At 43.5% G+C, this 17,719-nt stretch overlaps 2 protein-coding genes, 1 long non-coding RNA gene and 2 other non-coding genes across 6 annotated transcripts; all 5 read left to right on the top strand.

Annotated features, from left to right (window-relative positions):
• The first annotated feature begins 4,270 nt into the window (after positions 1 to 4,270).
• On the top strand, positions 4,271 to 7,644 carry rpl10 (ribosomal protein L10). The gene is made up of 6 exons (XM_037479416.2): positions 4,271 to 4,429; positions 5,321 to 5,379; positions 5,820 to 5,927; positions 6,687 to 6,825; positions 6,959 to 7,121; positions 7,427 to 7,644. Exons 1-6 carry the CDS (start codon positions 4,407 to 4,409, stop codon positions 7,580 to 7,582), a joined length of 648 nt encoding a protein of 215 aa, XP_037335313.1. The 5' UTR covers positions 4,271 to 4,406; the 3' UTR covers positions 7,583 to 7,644.
• Positions 5,540 to 5,672, top strand: LOC119223876 (small nucleolar RNA SNORA70). Its single transcript, XR_005121030.1, has one exon. It is a non-coding gene; the product is annotated as a small nucleolar RNA SNORA70 (small nucleolar RNA).
• LOC119223875 (small nucleolar RNA SNORA70) lies at positions 7,207 to 7,339 on the top strand. The gene has a single exon (XR_005115943.2). It is a non-coding gene; the product is annotated as a small nucleolar RNA SNORA70 (small nucleolar RNA).
• A 152-nt stretch (positions 7,645 to 7,796) lies between the features above and the next one.
• Positions 7,797 to 13,518, top strand: dnase1l1 (deoxyribonuclease I-like 1). 2 transcript variants are annotated; one of them, XM_037479399.2, is made up of 9 exons: positions 7,797 to 10,285; positions 10,856 to 11,017; positions 11,294 to 11,382; positions 11,465 to 11,554; positions 11,627 to 11,739; positions 11,834 to 11,946; positions 12,039 to 12,196; positions 12,346 to 12,442; positions 12,508 to 13,518. In XM_037479399.2, exons 2-9 carry the CDS (start codon positions 10,865 to 10,867, stop codon positions 12,649 to 12,651), a joined length of 957 nt encoding a protein of 318 aa, XP_037335296.2. In that variant the 5' UTR covers positions 7,797 to 10,285; positions 10,856 to 10,864; the 3' UTR covers positions 12,652 to 13,518. The 2 variants fall into 2 exon arrangements, with proteins under 2 accessions (XP_037335296.2, XP_037335295.2); XM_037479398.2 differs by lacking the exon at positions 7,797 to 10,285 and having other exon boundaries at positions 10,308 to 11,017.
• Positions 13,519 to 13,935: 417 nt separating this feature from the next.
• Positions 13,936 to 17,469, top strand: LOC119222637 (uncharacterized). Its single transcript, XR_005120813.2, has 3 exons — positions 13,936 to 15,652; positions 17,058 to 17,251; positions 17,346 to 17,469. It is a non-coding gene; the product is annotated as an uncharacterized LOC119222637 (long non-coding RNA).
• Positions 17,470 to 17,719: the final 250 nt, after the last annotated feature.

Below are 17,719 nucleotides of genomic sequence, written 5' to 3'. Positions count from 1 at the left end.
ATCCATCCTTTCATTCATCCCTCCACTCACCAACCCAGCCATTCTTCCATTCATCCCACCACTCACCAACCCATCCATCATTTCATTCATCTCCCCACTCACCCACTCACCCATCCATCCTTTCATTTATCACCCCACTCACCCACTCACCAACCCATCCATCCTTCCATTCACCCCGCACTCACTAACCCATCCATCCTTCCATTCATCCCCCCACTCACTAACCCATCCATCCTTCCATTCATCACCCCACTCACTAACCAATCCATCCTTCTATTCACCCCCCACTCACCAACCCATCCATCCTTTCATTCATCCCCCCACTCACCAACCCATCCATCCTTTCATTCATCCCCCACTCACCCCCTCACCAATCCATCCTTCCATTCATCCCCCCACTCACCAACCCATCCATCCTTTCATTCATCCCCCTCACTCACCCCCTCACCAACCCATCCATCCTTCTATTCATCCCCCCACTCACCCACTCACCAACCCATCCATCCTTTCATTCAACAGATACAAAAACCTGGCCAGTTTCTATTCAATTCCAAACAGTGAAGACTTTGCTGGGGGTGAAAATAATAATATTGCTTTCATTTCTGTATGTGGAGACAAACGCGTACAGAAATGTTACAACAAACACATGAAATGTGTCCATACTCCTTCCAATTTATATAATAAATACACAGGCTATTGTTGTATCCTCTGCCCTTTGCTTAGTGGATAAAAGGAGGTCATCTCCCTGTAACTTCATCAAACACACACTCAGGGAGATAACACACACCTCTCAAACCCACTTGCTTTTGCAGAGTAACACACGGGGTGTGAAGCACCACACCCCCACCAGTCACACTGGTCAGTGTGTATTTGTCACAGGGTGCGGTTGTGGCGGTATGAGCCACTCAGCGTTGGTGATTTGTTCTATTTCTACATTGAGGTTAAACCAAACTGAAGTTATTGTTTAAACCAGGGGTCCCCAAACTAGTTCCTGTGAGGGCCAGATATAAATAATAACCAAATAATCTTCTCTGGGATCTTTACAGAAAAAAATGAAATAAATAATAACCGCCACCGCCTTTTGACCGACGAGAGCATTGAACAAAGAAATAATCGTTTGACCACTGCAGGTTAAATACCCTGCATTCTGAATCAACCTTTTCTCTATTATTCCGTTCTTTTTCACAGGGGCTAGTCTAGGATTTGCGTGGCCAGACTGAAAAAAAAATCATAATGCCCCTCGCGGGCCTTAGTAGGGACCACTGGTTTAAACCATCATGGTTGTTTAGTGATCTTTCAAAAGAAAAGTTTTGGTGAAAAATTCATTCACATCACATTTTCTGCACTTTCAAAGGCCTGCCAAGACATCATCTAACACAAAACTCCTGTTAAACAACAAATCATCTGACCTCATGCAGGAACCTTTTTGGTATTCTGAACTTAAGTGGTTCTGTTGGCTCGTACCAGCGAGCCACAACCGACTGTGAAAATGACCATATGGGAATACCCATTGAGCATATTATCATAATCAACGCCCCCAAAACACAGCCTTTCTGTGTGGAGTCTGCATGTTGTCCCCGTGGGTCCGCTCCGGCTTCTCCGGCTGCCTCCCACAGTCAAAAGACTTGCCCTGGGGTTTGATTTCCTGTAAATGGTCCATGGATGTGAGTGCGAATGCTTGTTTGTGTCAGCCTGCTTAGAAGACCCGTTGACAACCCATGAGTGAAAGACTTTGGGTAACAGCAGACTGTCACATGACTACAAAGAACAGCTGTGAATGGGAAGTTCTCCTGAATCACTCACGTTTGAGCGGTTCTTAGGCCCATTGTTTTGTACCTTTTTTTTTGCTCATTAGTGTGCTGGTTCTCAACAGCTGGATCAAAGCTGCTGGAGATGATACTAGATCATTGAAAACGTTGACAACAAAAGCCTTTACACTCACAAAAAACCTACGTGTTTCTGTGTTGAGCCATTTAAAGATGTTGTGCTAGGCAGCGGGTGCTCCGCACACGCACATCACGCACTGCGCGTAGGGCACCAAGTGCCTGGGGGGGCATCAAAAAATCTGGGACGTGAAAAATCATCACAGTAGGCTACTAGTATAAATAATAAATAAAATATGTCTAAAGCATCTTAATATGCAAAAGCAATACACAAGTAATAGGCCTAGACCAAATTAGTGGAGAAAAAGGGGAACCTCCTGTGCGGCCCCCCCTCCCCCCACCTCCCAGTGGTTTGTTCGATTATGCCTCAAATCTCAAATGTGGCAGACAGCTTTGAAATGGCTTCGAAAAGCCAAGAGTAAAAAATGTTATAATATGTAATATAGTTCTATCGGATAGCAGAATGTTTGTACTTATGTATGGTTATTTGCACTTTAAAATTTGCACTTTATTATTATTATTTGTACTTATGTATATTATTTACTGAAGAAATGTGCACATTATTACTTACACGGTTATATACTTGAATACTTTCTGCGTTTACAATGTTCAGTTCCAAATCTGTGCTATGCTAACATCGCCCTGATTTGCTTGGTATTTAGCTTACAGCAACACTGATGCTCTCAATTCACGTTAGGAAAAATGCAGATAAGTTAATTTTCTAAGATGTCCAAACCCATGATGTATCACTACCTTGTTTGTGTGATAGTGAAGGAAGCTCAGTCCTTTCCAGGGCAGTCCTGGATCTAAATACTGATTTTAGCTCTTGTTGGAAAAACAAGCAAGCTATTTCTGTTGCAATGTGTAATGTTAATGTCCGTATGTGCCCTGAAGTCTGTGTGTGTGTGTGTGTGTGTGTGTGTGTGTGTGTGTGTGTGTGTGTGTGTGTGTGTGCACATCATTGGTTACCAGAAACAGGCACATGCTGCAGGACCATTTTTGGTCCTTGCTCTCTTTCCATTGTCACACTGTCATCCTGGCCCCTCGTGAGGTTTAGCTCAGACACAGAGAAGTCTGGAGGAGATCCGCTCAGATGGGAAGGACTGAGGGAGACGAGGAGGAGGAGCACAGCTGATAGATGACCTTCACACAGTCACTGTTCTGAGGCTTATCCCGACTGAGATATCCCTTCTGTCACTCACTAAGGAGTGCCACTGTAGTGCCACTTCCTAATCACAGCTGGGATGAAAAGACTGTTTACACAAAGCTATCATGTATTCGTTTGTAGACATGTAGATTAAATGCATTTAATCCCAGAGGTCCATTTCCAGATGTGAAGGTTAGTGAGAACAGCATCGTATTTCAAGCCCAGCATGACATTGAGACTAATGAGACAGACGTTCACAAGCCTCATACTCCTCACGGGGCCTCGTGATGTTTCACAAAGTCGCCATGCTGAGTTATGTGTGAGAGCACGCCTGAACAAGGTCACAACTCCTCACATTCCAAGGAGAGAGCAACGTTTGTTCGGCATTACAGATAAAATAGACATGAGCTAATTGTTCGTTTTTTTAGAAATAAGAAAGTAGGCCACAAAAAGGTAGGGACTGTAACTATATATGGTGCAATAGTGACATCTTAAGGCCATTTTATAGAGGGCTTCAGGTCCCTCAAAGCACCTGAACATTTTATTTGATAAATGAACCAAGTTCCATGTTTTATACTGTCTTTGAGAAGCTGAAAAGTGTGAGTGTTCACACCAGCCTATTTAATTGGTTTTAATGTTTTGACCTTAAGGGGACACAGCAGGTAGGTAAGATCATTACATTACATTACATGTCATTTAGCTTACGCTTTTATCCAAAGCGACGTACAATAAGTGCATTTCCACATAGAGATACAAACTCAGAAGAACAAGTAACAAGAAAGTACAAGTTTCAAAACATGTTATAGAAAAGTGCCATTATAAGTACAATTTAAGTGCTACCATTTGTTAGTGCTACGGTTTGTTAGTGTTTTAGTCAAGGTAGAGTCTAAAAAGGTGTGTCTTGAGTTTTCGACGGAAGATGTAGAGGCTCTCTGCAGTCCTGATGTCATCGGGAGCCGGATTTTGGACTGCAAAGCTCAAGTTTCCGGTTAATGGGGCGAGACGGCAACCACGGCCGTTGTGGTCAGATAAAAATACACTTCCCAGCATGCAGCTGAAAACATTAAATTTGTATTGATTACATTTTGCAACTATATTTTTTTAATAGGAGTGTTAAAAATGCTTTTATATCACCGAGTCCCTGCTGGAATAGAAACTGATACGTGAATAAATATAACCCTTTTACCACAGTCCGCGCTTGTCCTTATAAAGAAACGGAAGTCGCGTCTACTTCCTTTCCTCCATTAGGTGAGTACGTGGTGACTGCGTTTTTTTCTGCTCTCCCGTCTAAAGCCGAATTTCAACTTCTCCTTCATAAATACCGTCCTCCATTTAACCAAATATTCCCTGGTTTCGTCCGCAAACAGATCGTAACCATGGGCCGCCGACCAGCCCGCTGGTAAGTTCTGCCCTCCATTGTTTTAGAACCCAGCCGGTTTCGTCCGACGCGAGTAAAATGGCAGCCGCTCCGGCTAGCGCCATGTGCACCGTGCTAACATGCGACACGCGGCTCCACCAAACACCAGGCCGTTGTGGGAATTAAGTGCGAGTGCATTTTCTACGCTGTCTGTTTTGCTGTTATGCCAAGTTGAATCTTCGGTTAAGAAGCTAAACGTAGCTTAATGAAATACTTGAGCTAATGTAAGTAGCCATTGGCTAGCGTTAGCACACATGGCTCACATAGCCACTTAAATGTACCTATCTGATCTTAACATCACAAAGCAGTTCAATACATAGTTTGGGGTTTATTTTCCAGTACGCTTGTAGAATTGCGATATAAAATATTAAATGTTGACGTTAATGATGAACCTGTAAATAATCCCTTTCCGCTTTAAACTAGTCTTTAATGATCGCGGTTCTTTAGGATTTAACGTGCAAACACATCCACTAGTACGTTTTTCAAACTTTATGCACTTTAAATGTTCACCATCGGTTGGATAACTGCCGGCTGTTAACGTTCTTTACCATCTGAAACACGATGATACATTGTCAATGTGTATTTCCTTACTCAGTGCCCAATGTCAATTGTTCTTTACATAAATGTCTCTGCAAGTGTCCAGTGTATCTTTCTTTGTATTAGCGCTCCTGGACAACATTAGAACCCTAACTAGTAGTTGTGTTAAATCGGCCCTAGCTAATGTTGAGTAATGTCTGAATCTCGCAGTGTGCTTTTTTAGGTATTTACTGGATAGGCGAATACTGTATTATCGGGTTCTAGGGCAGGCTCATTTCAACATTTAAACAAAGATGCCAGTAAAGTTTAATAATGCATGTAACATTGTCTCCACAGCTACCGTTACTGCAAGAACAAGCCGTACCCAAAGTCCCGCTTCTGCAGGGGTGTGCCTGGTAAGCCCTTTCTGTACTGTTGTGCAAATATGACGTCAATGAAAAAGCTTGTTTTAGTAATAGTTACTGAATTTGTCAGTCCGACATTTTGTTTGAAATTGGACCTGCCTTGGTTTGAAGGTTGATTAGATTTTCCTCCTGAAATCTGTAATTTGAAATACTGCAGCTTATTAAGCCGACCAGTTGTGCTCCAGTGTGTTTCTGGTGTGCAATGGCTGCAGACAGTAACTCAGTGGTTGTGTATGTTCTCAGCTGGGAAGTGCTGAGTGCTTTAAGGGACCGCTGAGACAAAATGTAATCATTGTCCATACCTGGGTAATAGTTGAGAATCCACTGCTTCCCACTTACATGTGGTGAGCCGCACTGAGATAGCTCGGATGAAATGTATTTCATACAATTTGTTGATTGCATCATTTCATGCCTTGTTTCGTTGTGTTTAGATCCTAAAATCAGGATCTTCGACTTGGGCAGGAAGAAGGCAAAGGTAGATGAGTTCCCACTGTGTGGCCACATGGTGTCTGATGAGTACGAGCAGCTGTCTTCTGAAGGTGAGGAGTCGATGCCCCATGAGAAACCCTTCAAGTAAATGGGACAGAAAAGCAGTCATTGAGGTGTTTATATTCTACATGCCTATTTTGAATGACATCACGTGGTATCCTATGCAGGTTGTAGATGCAACTTAAACTCTACTAATATGGTCATTGCCATATTACACTTTCAAAAGTGGTAATTTATCATTGAACGCATCATTTAGTTGCAGCCATAGACAGTCCACCTTTCCCAAGAGAGAAGTAGTCAGTCGGGTTTGATCCCTGTCAGTCATAGCAGCTACATAATCATTTAAAGTGTCAAAAGGTGTTTAACCTCATGAATAAAGCTCAGTCCTCCCGTTCCCCTGGTGAGTAAACAGAAATTCAACTCTGTGAAAAACAAATCTAATATTTCCTTCTGCAGGATGTTAGTTTGGGCTTTAATGTTTTGTGTATACAGATTTCTTTATATAAAACGTGTTTCCATGAATGCAAAAGTACCTTTTTGTCTGTCAGTAGTCTGTAAATTATAGATTTACAATGTTTGTGTTCAAATTATCAGGCATTTTTGCCTGCATGAAGCTAAAGACTATTTCATTAGCAGGAAGCTTGTGGGATTGGTTTGGAAAAACTGCCTAGTTGTGGCTGATGGAAAATAATCACTTTTAAATAAGCAGAGGAAATTGCCAAGAATACGATTTAAAACATGCTGATGTCCATACAGAATATGATCATCCTTTTAGAAAAGTCTTAATGGTCCCTCCCCCTCCCCAATAGCTCTGGAGGCTGCTCGCATCTGTGCCAACAAGTACATGGTGAAGACCTGCGGTAAGGATGGCTTCCACATCCGCATGCGTCTCCATCCCTTCCACGTGATCCGCATCAACAAAATGTTGTCCTGTGCTGGAGCTGATAGGTGAGTGGTGGCTTTGGTTACTGAAAGTTACTAACCAAGGAAACTTTTTACTGGCTCACACCAGAAGGTGAAGCTATATTAAGGAGACAGTCCCTAGAAGTTGTCACATTTCTTTATTCCCTCTGGTCCTCAGGCTCCAGACTGGAATGCGTGGTGCTTTTGGTAAACCCCTTGGCACTGTGGCCCGTGTCAACATTGGCCAGGTGATCATGTCTGTACGCACCAAGGCCCAGAACAAGGAGCATGTGGTGGAGGCTCTGCGCAGAGCAAAGTTCAAGTTCCCCGGACGCCAGAAGGTAAACTGCACTGAAACCTCAGAGTTCTGTGACTTGTGTTGAGAAGCTGAGCTGCTTGCCTCCCCAGAGGAGTCAGGGCTCAGCTCTGCAGCTTATTAAGCCGACTGGTCCTGCTGCTGTGCGGTTCTGGTGTGCAATGGCTGCAGACAGTAATTCGGTGGTTGTGTATGTCCTCAGCTGGGAGGTGCTGAGTGCTTTAAGGGACCGCTGAGACAGATGCACCGTAGTGGCCATGTAAAGGGCCTTTCATAAGCCTGTGGTGAGTCATTGTTGATCTGATCTGACTTTTATCCTTTTTCTTTTAGATCCATATTTCCAAGAAATACGGCTTCACAAAGTTTAATGCCACCGAATTTGACGAAATGATGGCTGAGAAGCGTCTGATCTCAGATGGCTGTGGGGTGAAGTACATCCCCAGCAGAGGCCCCCTGACCCGCTGGAAGGCCCTGCACGCCAAATAGTGCGCCTGCAGCTTTCCTGTGACCCAGACTACCAATAAAAGTGGATTGGATTCCAAAACTGATGGCTTTCATTTTACTGGGTTTCTAAATGCACTCAGCGGGCAGATGCATATGAACCATTTCATCTCGCTCCAGGTTTCCTCAACAGGGCTGCCAAATAATAATCCTGGAAAGGGAGCTAGATGTTGTTTTAGATAATAGCTTAGCTAGTCATTAAAGTCTTACTCGGGTCTGTATTTGAGGTTTTTCCAATGGCTGGTATAACATGTGTCCTACGTGAACAAAATTATTTTTCACCCATGAAACCATCGACCCCCGCTTTGTGATGGGTTCAGTACCCCCAGGGAGTGAACTCCTTTGTACAATTTGTATTCTCAATTTTAAATTTATCTTTTTACCCAATTGGAAACAATGCTCTATAAAAAGTAGGACATGTAAATAAAATCTAAAACTTAAGAGGGATCTAAATTAAGTATCAGGTTGGACAAGGCCATGAAGAGAAAGTGTTCGATGCAAAGTACAATGAACACTGGAATGACATGAACATGCTGTGTGTAAGAAATATTTGTACTGTTGAATTGTGTGGATTGTATTCCTGTCTCAGCAGCGCCCAGCAATCGCATAACATCAATCACTTCCCCCTGTGGGTGAAACCTTTTGGAGTGAAGAGAGCAGAGACCTGTACCTTTTAAAGTACCAATCCATGAGCCATCTAAGCCTGATGTACATCCCATGCACATCTTGCGTCTGATAGGTCCATTGTCCTTCCAGAGAAGCGTAGTCCCCCCTTAAGCTAGTTTCCTAGAACCCTGTGTATATATGATACAATTGTTGCACGGACTCACTCATCCAAACTGTATCCATGCTCCTTATAGAAACCATTTCATAAGGCAATGTCACTCAAAGCACCTGGCAAAGACCCCCACAGACCTGAGGGGCCATGAAGTCATGTAGACACAGTCCCCTCCAAAAGTACCACAGTACAGGTTCTATTTGGGGTTCTACGCTCTTGGTGGCTTAACTCAAGGCACTTTGGAGGAATATTTAGTCACGTTTATCCATTACTGAGGCATAAAAAATGAAATGGCTCAACAATGCATGGGAAGTACTTCAGTCATTGTGTCCTATCAGCCCTTTTACTCTAAACTGTCAACATTAGAGTTACAAAACACTTCTCCTGCGGACCTCCTCCGTCCCCTGAACGCCCATATTGTTTTATAGAAAGTCACATAATTGATAAATGATTTGCGACAGAATTCTCAAGGTTCTTTGCGAGGAAGGGAAGATTAGAGATCGGTCTGTGGTTAGCCAACACTTCTGGAGAAGAGGTTTAATTACAGCTACCTTGAAGGACTGCGGTACATGTTCTGTCAACAAAGACAGATTCATTATATCCAGTAAAGTGCTAATTAACAGAAAAACTTCTTTAAGCAGTTTATTCTGAATCGGATCCAAGAGGCAGGTAGAAGAGTTACTTAGAAATTGTAGAAGTCAGTTCATCAACATTGAAGAGAAGTCTTCCAAGTAGGTATCAGGGCCCACTGCTGCATCCAAGGTTCCTACATCTGAGGACGGGTCGGCTCTGGTTGGGGGAATACACGGCTCGACAGCGCTGTGACTCTGTCATTCTGGCTACAGTGCTGAAAAGAAACCTGGTGTTTTTATTTTTCTCGATTAATGAGTAAGAAGATGCTCTTGCGTTACGGAGAGCCTTCTTATATGTTTTAACGCTGTCTTGCCAAAATAGCCTAGATCCTTCTGATTTGGTGGAACACCATAACCGTTCAAGTTTCCGCAGTTTGCTTTAAGTTCTGGGATTGTTATACCAAGGAGCGAACTTCCTTCTTGTTGCCATTCTTCTTTTGAGGGGAGCAATACCGTCCAGCGCCATTCTCAAAGAGCCTGTGGCAGCATCGACAAGATTTAAATGAGGCTACAGCGGTATCCGATTAACATCGACTGTAGAAACCCTTGGCAGGAGAACGAGAGACCGGTAGTAGAAATTCAAAGGTTATCAAACAATGGTCCGACAGGAGAGGGTTCTGTGGAAAGATTGTTAAATGTTCAAATCACAATACCATACACAAGGACCGTAAGTCGAGGGTGTGGTTAAAACAATGAGTTGGTTTGTTTACACTCTGAAAGAAACCAATTGAATCAAACAATGAGAGAAATTAAGTACCAAGGCTGTCGTTATTCGTTTTCGTTAAGAACTGTGAAAATTCAGATAGAAATTCTGAATAAGGACCTGGGGCCCAGTGACAGACGCTCTCCAGCAACAACCACCATGTGATGTTTGTCACATGTGAAAGCACTTATTATTATCAGCGCTCCACCGTTATGAAACCAGTTACATACTGATCATGTGACCACGCATCTTGTCTGATTTCGTGCTTCCTGCAATAAGAGGAAACCTCTGAGTAAGAGGCTGTGTTTAGCGAGGCTCCGCCTCCCAAAGTCCCAGTAGCTTTACTGGTGACTGTCTGGTGTAGTTTCATAAACACTGATACCTAAACTCCACTGACCCGTGTATAAAGCCTACTAACGGAGTCCAGCCCCGGGTTTAAAATTTAAAAATGATCTCTTGACATATTAACGAAGGAAAAGCTCTTCCTGCTCTGCAGGCACATAAATCCCTCCCACAGGAAGTACAGCGTCCCCCTTTTTACCAGAGAAGGCTGCAAGAGAGAAGCAAAGAAGCTGGTAAGTGGCTGTTTGTTGGCATTTGGTCTTCAGAAGAGCGACACATCTTTTCTGGGAATGTGAACTGTAACCTGAGATGTCTGTGTTTGAAAGATTCCTGTGTGTTTGGGTGTGTGACGCAGAGAGAGAGAGAGACAGACACACAGGCTACTACTAACTAACTCATGTTCCTCTTTTGTGCTATGTATACTGTGTAATACAGTGTAGTACTGTGTAGTACTGTTTAGTACTGTGTAACACTGTGTAGTACTGTGTAACACTGTGTAGTACCATGTAATACTGTGTATTACTGTGTAGTACTGTGAAGTCCACAGTGGAACACTTTGCCCCCCCCCCCATGTTTACCATTATCGCTGGTGCTTCCCCCTGACCCTGAATAACTCACAGTGAGCAGAACAAGAGCCTCTGCCACCCTTTGACCTTTGGTTGTTATGATGAGTCACAGTCATGTATATAGGAGATAGGAGCAGCTATCTGTGTATCTATGTAAAACATGTTGCTTGTTTGTTGTTTTTTATTCATTGTGACGTATCCACATTGTTCACACACACACACACGTACTGTCTGCAGCTCTGTGCCATGAGGGCCTCTTTCCTCCTCCTCCTCCTCACCTTCCTCGTGAGCGTGTGTGATGTTCAAGGCGACACAGATTTTAGAATCTGTGCCTTCAACCTCCATCACTTTGGGGACTCCAAGTCCAAGAAGACCAATGTCATGCACACTCTTGTTCGGGTAAGAGTATTTTTTGGTTGAAATTTGTAGAATAATAATAATTGTTGGCAATATTCTATTAACACAATAGTGCTACTAAAGAGGAAAACATATTTCTATTGGATTCTTAAAATGGATTTAAAATGTAAAAGTCAAGTTAATTTATGGTGAGGAGGCTGACGGCCATGGATTCCACACGCAGTGACAGTTTCCTCATACCCATAATGCCACATTCAGTCCTGTGTGACACAAACAACCCCCCCCCCCCCCCCCCCATTGCTGTGATCCTTGTTCTAGATCATCGCTCGCTGTGACGTGTGTTTGCTTCAGGAAGTGAGAGACAGTCAAGGGAAAGCTGTACCAGAGCTCCTGAGCCGCCTGAACAGGTGCCTTAGAACACACACACACACACACACACACACACACACACACACACACACACTCATCACCTTTTTTTGCCTCATTCAGCTATGACCCTGAACACGACTACGCGTCAGTGTCCAGTGAGAGACTGGGCCGGACCGCCTCGTACCAGGAGCAGTATGTGTTTGTTTACAGGTGGGTCCAACTCAGTCAAACGTTGACATGTTGAGTAGAGGCAGGGATGCTTAATGTGAACCATGTGAACAGGACCGACACAGTGACTCTCAGCGGTCAGTATCAGTACCCAGACGATCTGCCAGGAGATGTTGACGCTTTCGCCAGAGAGCCCTTTGTGGTCCGCTTCAAAGCCCCCAGCACAGGTGAGTTCAGACGGGCCTCCTCTGTGATAATGAGAAGCATTGTGATGTACAGTCACAGAAACTCCCCCCCACCACTCCCTCTCCATGTTCTCAGACATACGGGAGTTTGTCCTCATACCTCAGCACACCACTCCGACCAACACCACCAAGGAGCTGGACGCACTCTACGATGTGTTGGAACACGTGAAGGCCATGTGGCAAACTGAGGTGGAAGCTCATGAGACACCTTCTCTTTTCCATAACACCACTGAGATTTTGAAGCCTCGCGATCAGGGCTGTGCGTCTTTGTGTGTGAGCAGAATGTGATGCTGCTCGGGGACTTCAACGCTGACTGCGGCTACCTGGCTAAGAAGAACAGGAAGAACGTGCGCCTGCTCACACAGAGGGAGCTCTACTGGCTGATTCCAGAGAAGGCCGACACCACTGTGCGATCAACCACGTCCTGCACCTACGACAGGTGAGCCATGTGTAGGACAATACCGCTCGTCCCTGTGGCGTCCATGCTGTCCTCAGTCGTAGATGCCAGGACGAAGAGGGCTTGTCAATGATAGGATCCTGCTTGATGAAGCATCCCTTAACATGATTCCTGTCTGGGTGATACCACAGGATCGTGGTGCATGGAGAAAGATTTGCCCGGGCGATTGTGCCCTCTTCAGCAAAACCGTTTAATTTCCAGCTGCAATACCGACTCACAGAGGAACAGGTGATGTAACTTTTCTTTTACAAACCATTGGAAAATGTCCCCAACAAACCAATGCTTTCCCTCAGGCACTGGAGGTTAGTGACCATTACCCAGTGGAGGTCCTGCTGAGGGACATCGGACACAAAGCCTTCAGTGCTGCCACTTACAAGTTCCTGTCTCTGTGCCTGTACGTCCTCGGCCACCTTGTCTTCCAAAGGCTCATGTGCTAGTTTAATGATACACCTTTGGGGCTTTTGGTCATCTGAGTCTGAGGACACCCTCAGAAAGGCCTTCGTCACAAACGGATGACTCTCCAACTCGTGGATTCAAACATGCTAAATACACCACTAGCACTAGATGTTTGGTTCAGAATCAGAATCAACAGCAGAAAAACACACAACTGCTGGCGCTTACCTTTATATAACCTCCAGTGTAGTATTTTAATCAGCTGCTATGGAACATCTCATGGATATCTAACCAAACGTGTTCAGGGAGCGAGGGAGGAACTCAACAGCAAGAGTTGAGGCACTGAAAAATGTACATTGATGATTAAATGAATAAATGATTTAATCATTTATTAAATGATTTCTCTATACAATTCAAATGCTTTATAAAGAGTTCATGCACATTTCTTTTTAGTCCACATTTCTGGGAAGGAAGGATAATGATGTTAAATAATCAGAAGCCAAACCTTGACATGTTGTGTTTACTTTTTCCTCAATGCAGGTTGTGTTTTTATTTTAATTTATTATAGTGTTCTCTCATTCTCTGTCCGGGGCCAAGAGATTTCTTTTCTGAAGTTCTGTTTTTTTTTCACTTTCAATTTGAGCACAAACAAAAGCTGAGAGCTAATATTGTGGAACAACAAAAAGAAGCTCACAGTCCTGCAGAAGCAAACGGCGTGTGTATACAAACGTGTACACATAATACAATGATTATTGAATGATTATGAGGAAAACATGAAGACCTTATTTAAATTCAGTATTTGGTTTGATTGCATTGGAAGTGAGAACGTCCTGTTTAGTTTCTTTATTTGTTGAATGCAGGAATATTTTGTATGTTTTAATAAGTCGGGTTCAATAAAAAAGTCTGTTTCCAAAATGTCTGTATCGTCTCCTCTGATTGGATGTTTGCTTGTTTCTACACGTCATCCTCAGTGTGTTTTTAACCCTTCTAATGTTTTTATACACACACACACACACACACACACACACGGAGGCGCACATGCATGCACACTGTTGTGTTGTTGTGTTAGTTTAACACTCTTATTTAACACTTGTAATGTTACAGTCTTATGTCTTCCACCTAGATATTGTTTTTTAGAGCAACGTGTGTATAAGTGAGCACTACATCACTGCCGCGTATGAAGAAATACATAAAAGAACATATTTTTATTAAAAGTTCGCCACAACCTGGGGGGTATTGCACAAAAGCAGAATAAAGAAACCCGGGCTAAGTGATAAAGCTCCGCTTGACTTAGTGTGACCTGCTCATCGCGGCTTAATAATCGGTTGCACGTTGGAGTCGCGCTGAGAAGGAGGCGCTAAGTCGATCCAGGAGCACGTATCTGGGATAAGTGCACGTCCACGGCTTTCTAAAGTAGGGCCGTTTCTCAATATGCGTTCTTGTGTGGACTTTTGTTCTCGTGGACTCGTGAAACGTCATCAGTCGCAGCCCGAGTACTGTTCCAATTCTCAAGTCCGCATCTGGCCGAGAACGGTCATAATACCCGGATGTGGCTCGCCCCGCCCATTTTACCGGGCATGCATCGAAGCAGGCTCGTCTGTTCTTGTGAGAGACATATATCCCAGAATGCATTTCACCTCAGAAACAGGCAACAACGACAGAGGAAAATAAACACAACTTTATGTCGAAGTTTATAAATACTACTTTTTTTAAGTAACGTAATGTAATTTTCTGACTGAATAGTAAAATGTTTAAGTCAAAAACTAAAATAAAAACGTATTAGCAAGACCAGCTGACGTGGTGACGTCATCAAGTCAGCTGCTGTTCCAACTGCGGAAATGACCGTTCTCCGTTCTCCCGAACCTGCGAGTCAGGACTCCCGAGTCTGTCTCCCGAGTCTATTCTCGCGGGAACGCGAGTCCGTTCTCGCCGTCTTAGGTATTGAGAAACGGCCTAGATCACGATATCGATCACAGATTTACTGATGCGGAAATGGAGAAGACGCCGCGCGCAGCATATTTCTCACCCGCCGATCAGCAACTGATCAAATAAATGAGGAGGTGAAGCATATCATTCGCAAAAAAAAGGAATATGGCAGCTGTAACTAAAAGAGAAAAAGCAGACAATCGCGGGACTGAATGTAGAAGGAAAAATATATCCTTACAATTATTATTATTTAACAACTTTGTGTTACTGCCAAACATTGTACTTGGAAAAGTTGTTGCATGTATTTACATGATTTTGTCTCTAAATGTTTGAAAAAGTGACATGTGAATATTGTCCTGCTTTTTTTATTCATATGATAACGCTAAATGTACGAAAACTGCGCACGATTTTAGAACATGCAACATTTTACAAACGGCGCCCCATCCTGGCAGGGGGTTTGACATCTTTACCTCGTACTCTTTGTTGCTGGAGGTACATTTTCGCTGCTCTGGGTCCTCTCGCATTCGCGGTGCAGTCACGGTTGTGCAACAGTGTCTCCCTGTTTACAAACCCAAGCTTTCCCAGTGAACACAAGACGTTATTTCAAGGTTGAAATATGGTTGAAATCGGGTTGAAATGAGGTCTGAACGTCTAAGACCTCATTTCAACGTCTTTTCATCCGGCGAAAAAGTGCGAGAAACCTCAACGTGCTAGAAAGGGGTACATTTCTCGATTACGTGTCATGTTGTAACGTAGGGTTGAAAGAGAAACGATAATATCATTAAGATTATCATAATAATGAATGAACTGGACGGCGAAATTCTACGCAAAGACGTGATTTTCTTAAAACGTCATGAATATGGAAATACAGAGTATGTGTCTGTTACGCTTCCACCCCGGCTCGGGTGAGGAGGTGGGGCGTAACAATATGCTTTAAGGACAAAATAATGCGGGCCGTTTCAAACATTAGTTGAAAACACGTAACTCTGATCACATCTGTAACGCGCATGCGCAAGTTCTTCTAGAGCTTCCATCGGGTGCAGCGCGAGGGTAAGTGTGTCCGGGACCAGAGCGACGTGAACGGGCTGATACAACCACGGCTACCGGCCCCAATACTCTGTAAGTACGTGAGTGTTTGAATGAAGCACACCTGGAACTATAACCAGTTATTTTACTTGTGCTGCCCACTCGATACGGGAAAGCCTGTTATTTTGGTAAGCTAGTTAGCGTTAGCGCAGATAGTTTGCTAGTTAGCACGCTAGCTTGGAGCATTCTAGCGTTTAACATGAACTGGACCAAAAGTAAACATCATAGAGTGTTTTCCGTGTGTTTCGTGTTGCTAATGCGTTAGGTTGTTGCTGTACCCATATCATATTATTGCCACTCCCATTTAATGTAGAAAATACACGTTTTTAAAGCAACGCGGCCTAAACACAGATCGCAGCTGAATTCAACAAGTTGTGGCCTGTATACAAGCTAGCCAAAACATTGTAAGTTACTACATGCTTAAAACAACATTGTAAAGTATGGTACTGTATAATATACCTGGAAATGTTACTCCAGAAATGCCATAAATTGTTTGTAATGTAATAAGTAAATAAAAACTATAAATAAGGGTTCTCATCTGCTGCTGTTATATTATTTATAATATATTATTATCCCTTAGGTTTTGTCCAGTTGAAAGGAGTTTTACGTGTGCCGATGTGATGGTTTTGGGACAGGATGCTGCATGTTTACAGACTGTAAAGCTCCCTCAGGCTTATTTTTCATTTTGGGTTGAACAAAATAAAATGAATTGAATTGAATTAACATGTTGACTAGAGGCATCTGCAACTGTGGGGTGTTCTGCGCATTCTGAATCATTGAGTGACGATGGGGGAGACGGAGCTGATTTCTGGTATACGATCCCGATTCAAGTGACTCAGAGCCAGATCTTGTTACAGAATCTGAAAATGAAGTGCCAATGATTTAGAAAAATGGTTTACAAACACAAAATTCTAAACTAACCGGTTCATGTTGTTGCTGCACTTAATATTTCATAGTTTATTTTAACAAAATATATATATTTTTTGTATTCTGTTTTGTATGGGAAAAGTGTTTAGTGTTATATTGATATGAATAAATACAAATTAATCAAATTGTGTTGTCCTTGTTATGAGCTGTTGACATGACAACTGACTGTGTAACTTGTATTTTTCTAGCGAGCAATTTATCCGTTGTATAGACGTCTATGGCCCGACGTTGAAAAGACGTTGCAAAATGGTTTAACGGTGAAAGTTGTTTCAACGTCTCTTAGGGCACCCAAATGGCTAGCGCCGGCCCTGATTGGTTTAGTCTTGCCTTCTGGTCGTGACTGACAGTGTTGGGGGGATGGGAAATCTGTTGCTTGTTGAGTCAGCGGCAAATAAAAACAGAGATGGACAGAAAAAGGTTAAAGCCATCAGGTTCCCACTATAGAAAGAAAAGAAGAGGAGGAGAAACAAGCAAAAGATGAAGGTATGCAACTATGTTCTCTCTCTGTCAGGTCGCCACCCTCAGGAGGCGTTGGTGTGTTGGCACCAACCAGCACTCGAGGGGGCCGGACGTCAGCACGGAGGTGAAAGCAGGGCCCAGCTGCGTCTCATCTACAATCACCCACCTGGTGCTGCCTTCCAATCAGGGGAGGTATTTAGGAGCGGCCCCGAAGCCTCTTCCCCGCCGGATTGTTAGTCTTGTTTTGTGAGTCAGACCGACAACTCTGGTCCACGACAGCAAAAAGTCAGAGGCCGCTGTTCTTACTAACCAGTGTCCTGTCTTCCCTTTTCCAACCCAGGCACCTGAACGGGCCGTTTGGCCTACGCACCTCCCCGGGGATCCCGCCACCTTGTTTTCCCCACATCTGGAATCCGGGACCGCCGTCACCACCCAGTCACCTCTTAGTCCGGTGCCTTTTTTCACGAAAGAAAAGAAATAAAGTACATGGTGATTAACTGATCTGCGTTTGGGTCTATTCCGGTGGGGCAATACCTGACACTCTCTGTATGATTACGGTATACATGTGTCATGAATGAAGGGCTAAAATTAATTGGTGGGGTAACTCTTTCGTCTGTTAGCCTTTTTGCTATGTTGCTTAATGCTTATACAACAATAATTCGTTTTTAACTCAACAAACACAAGGTTTGTAATTTCACCATAATATGTGCTTTG

Source organism: Pungitius pungitius, chromosome 1 (assembly GCF_949316345.1).
Source record: "Pungitius pungitius chromosome 1, fPunPun2.1, whole genome shotgun sequence".
Taxonomy (NCBI): Eukaryota; Metazoa; Chordata; class Actinopteri; order Perciformes; family Gasterosteidae; genus Pungitius; species Pungitius pungitius.
This window is presented reverse-complemented; position numbering and strand designations above follow the sequence as displayed.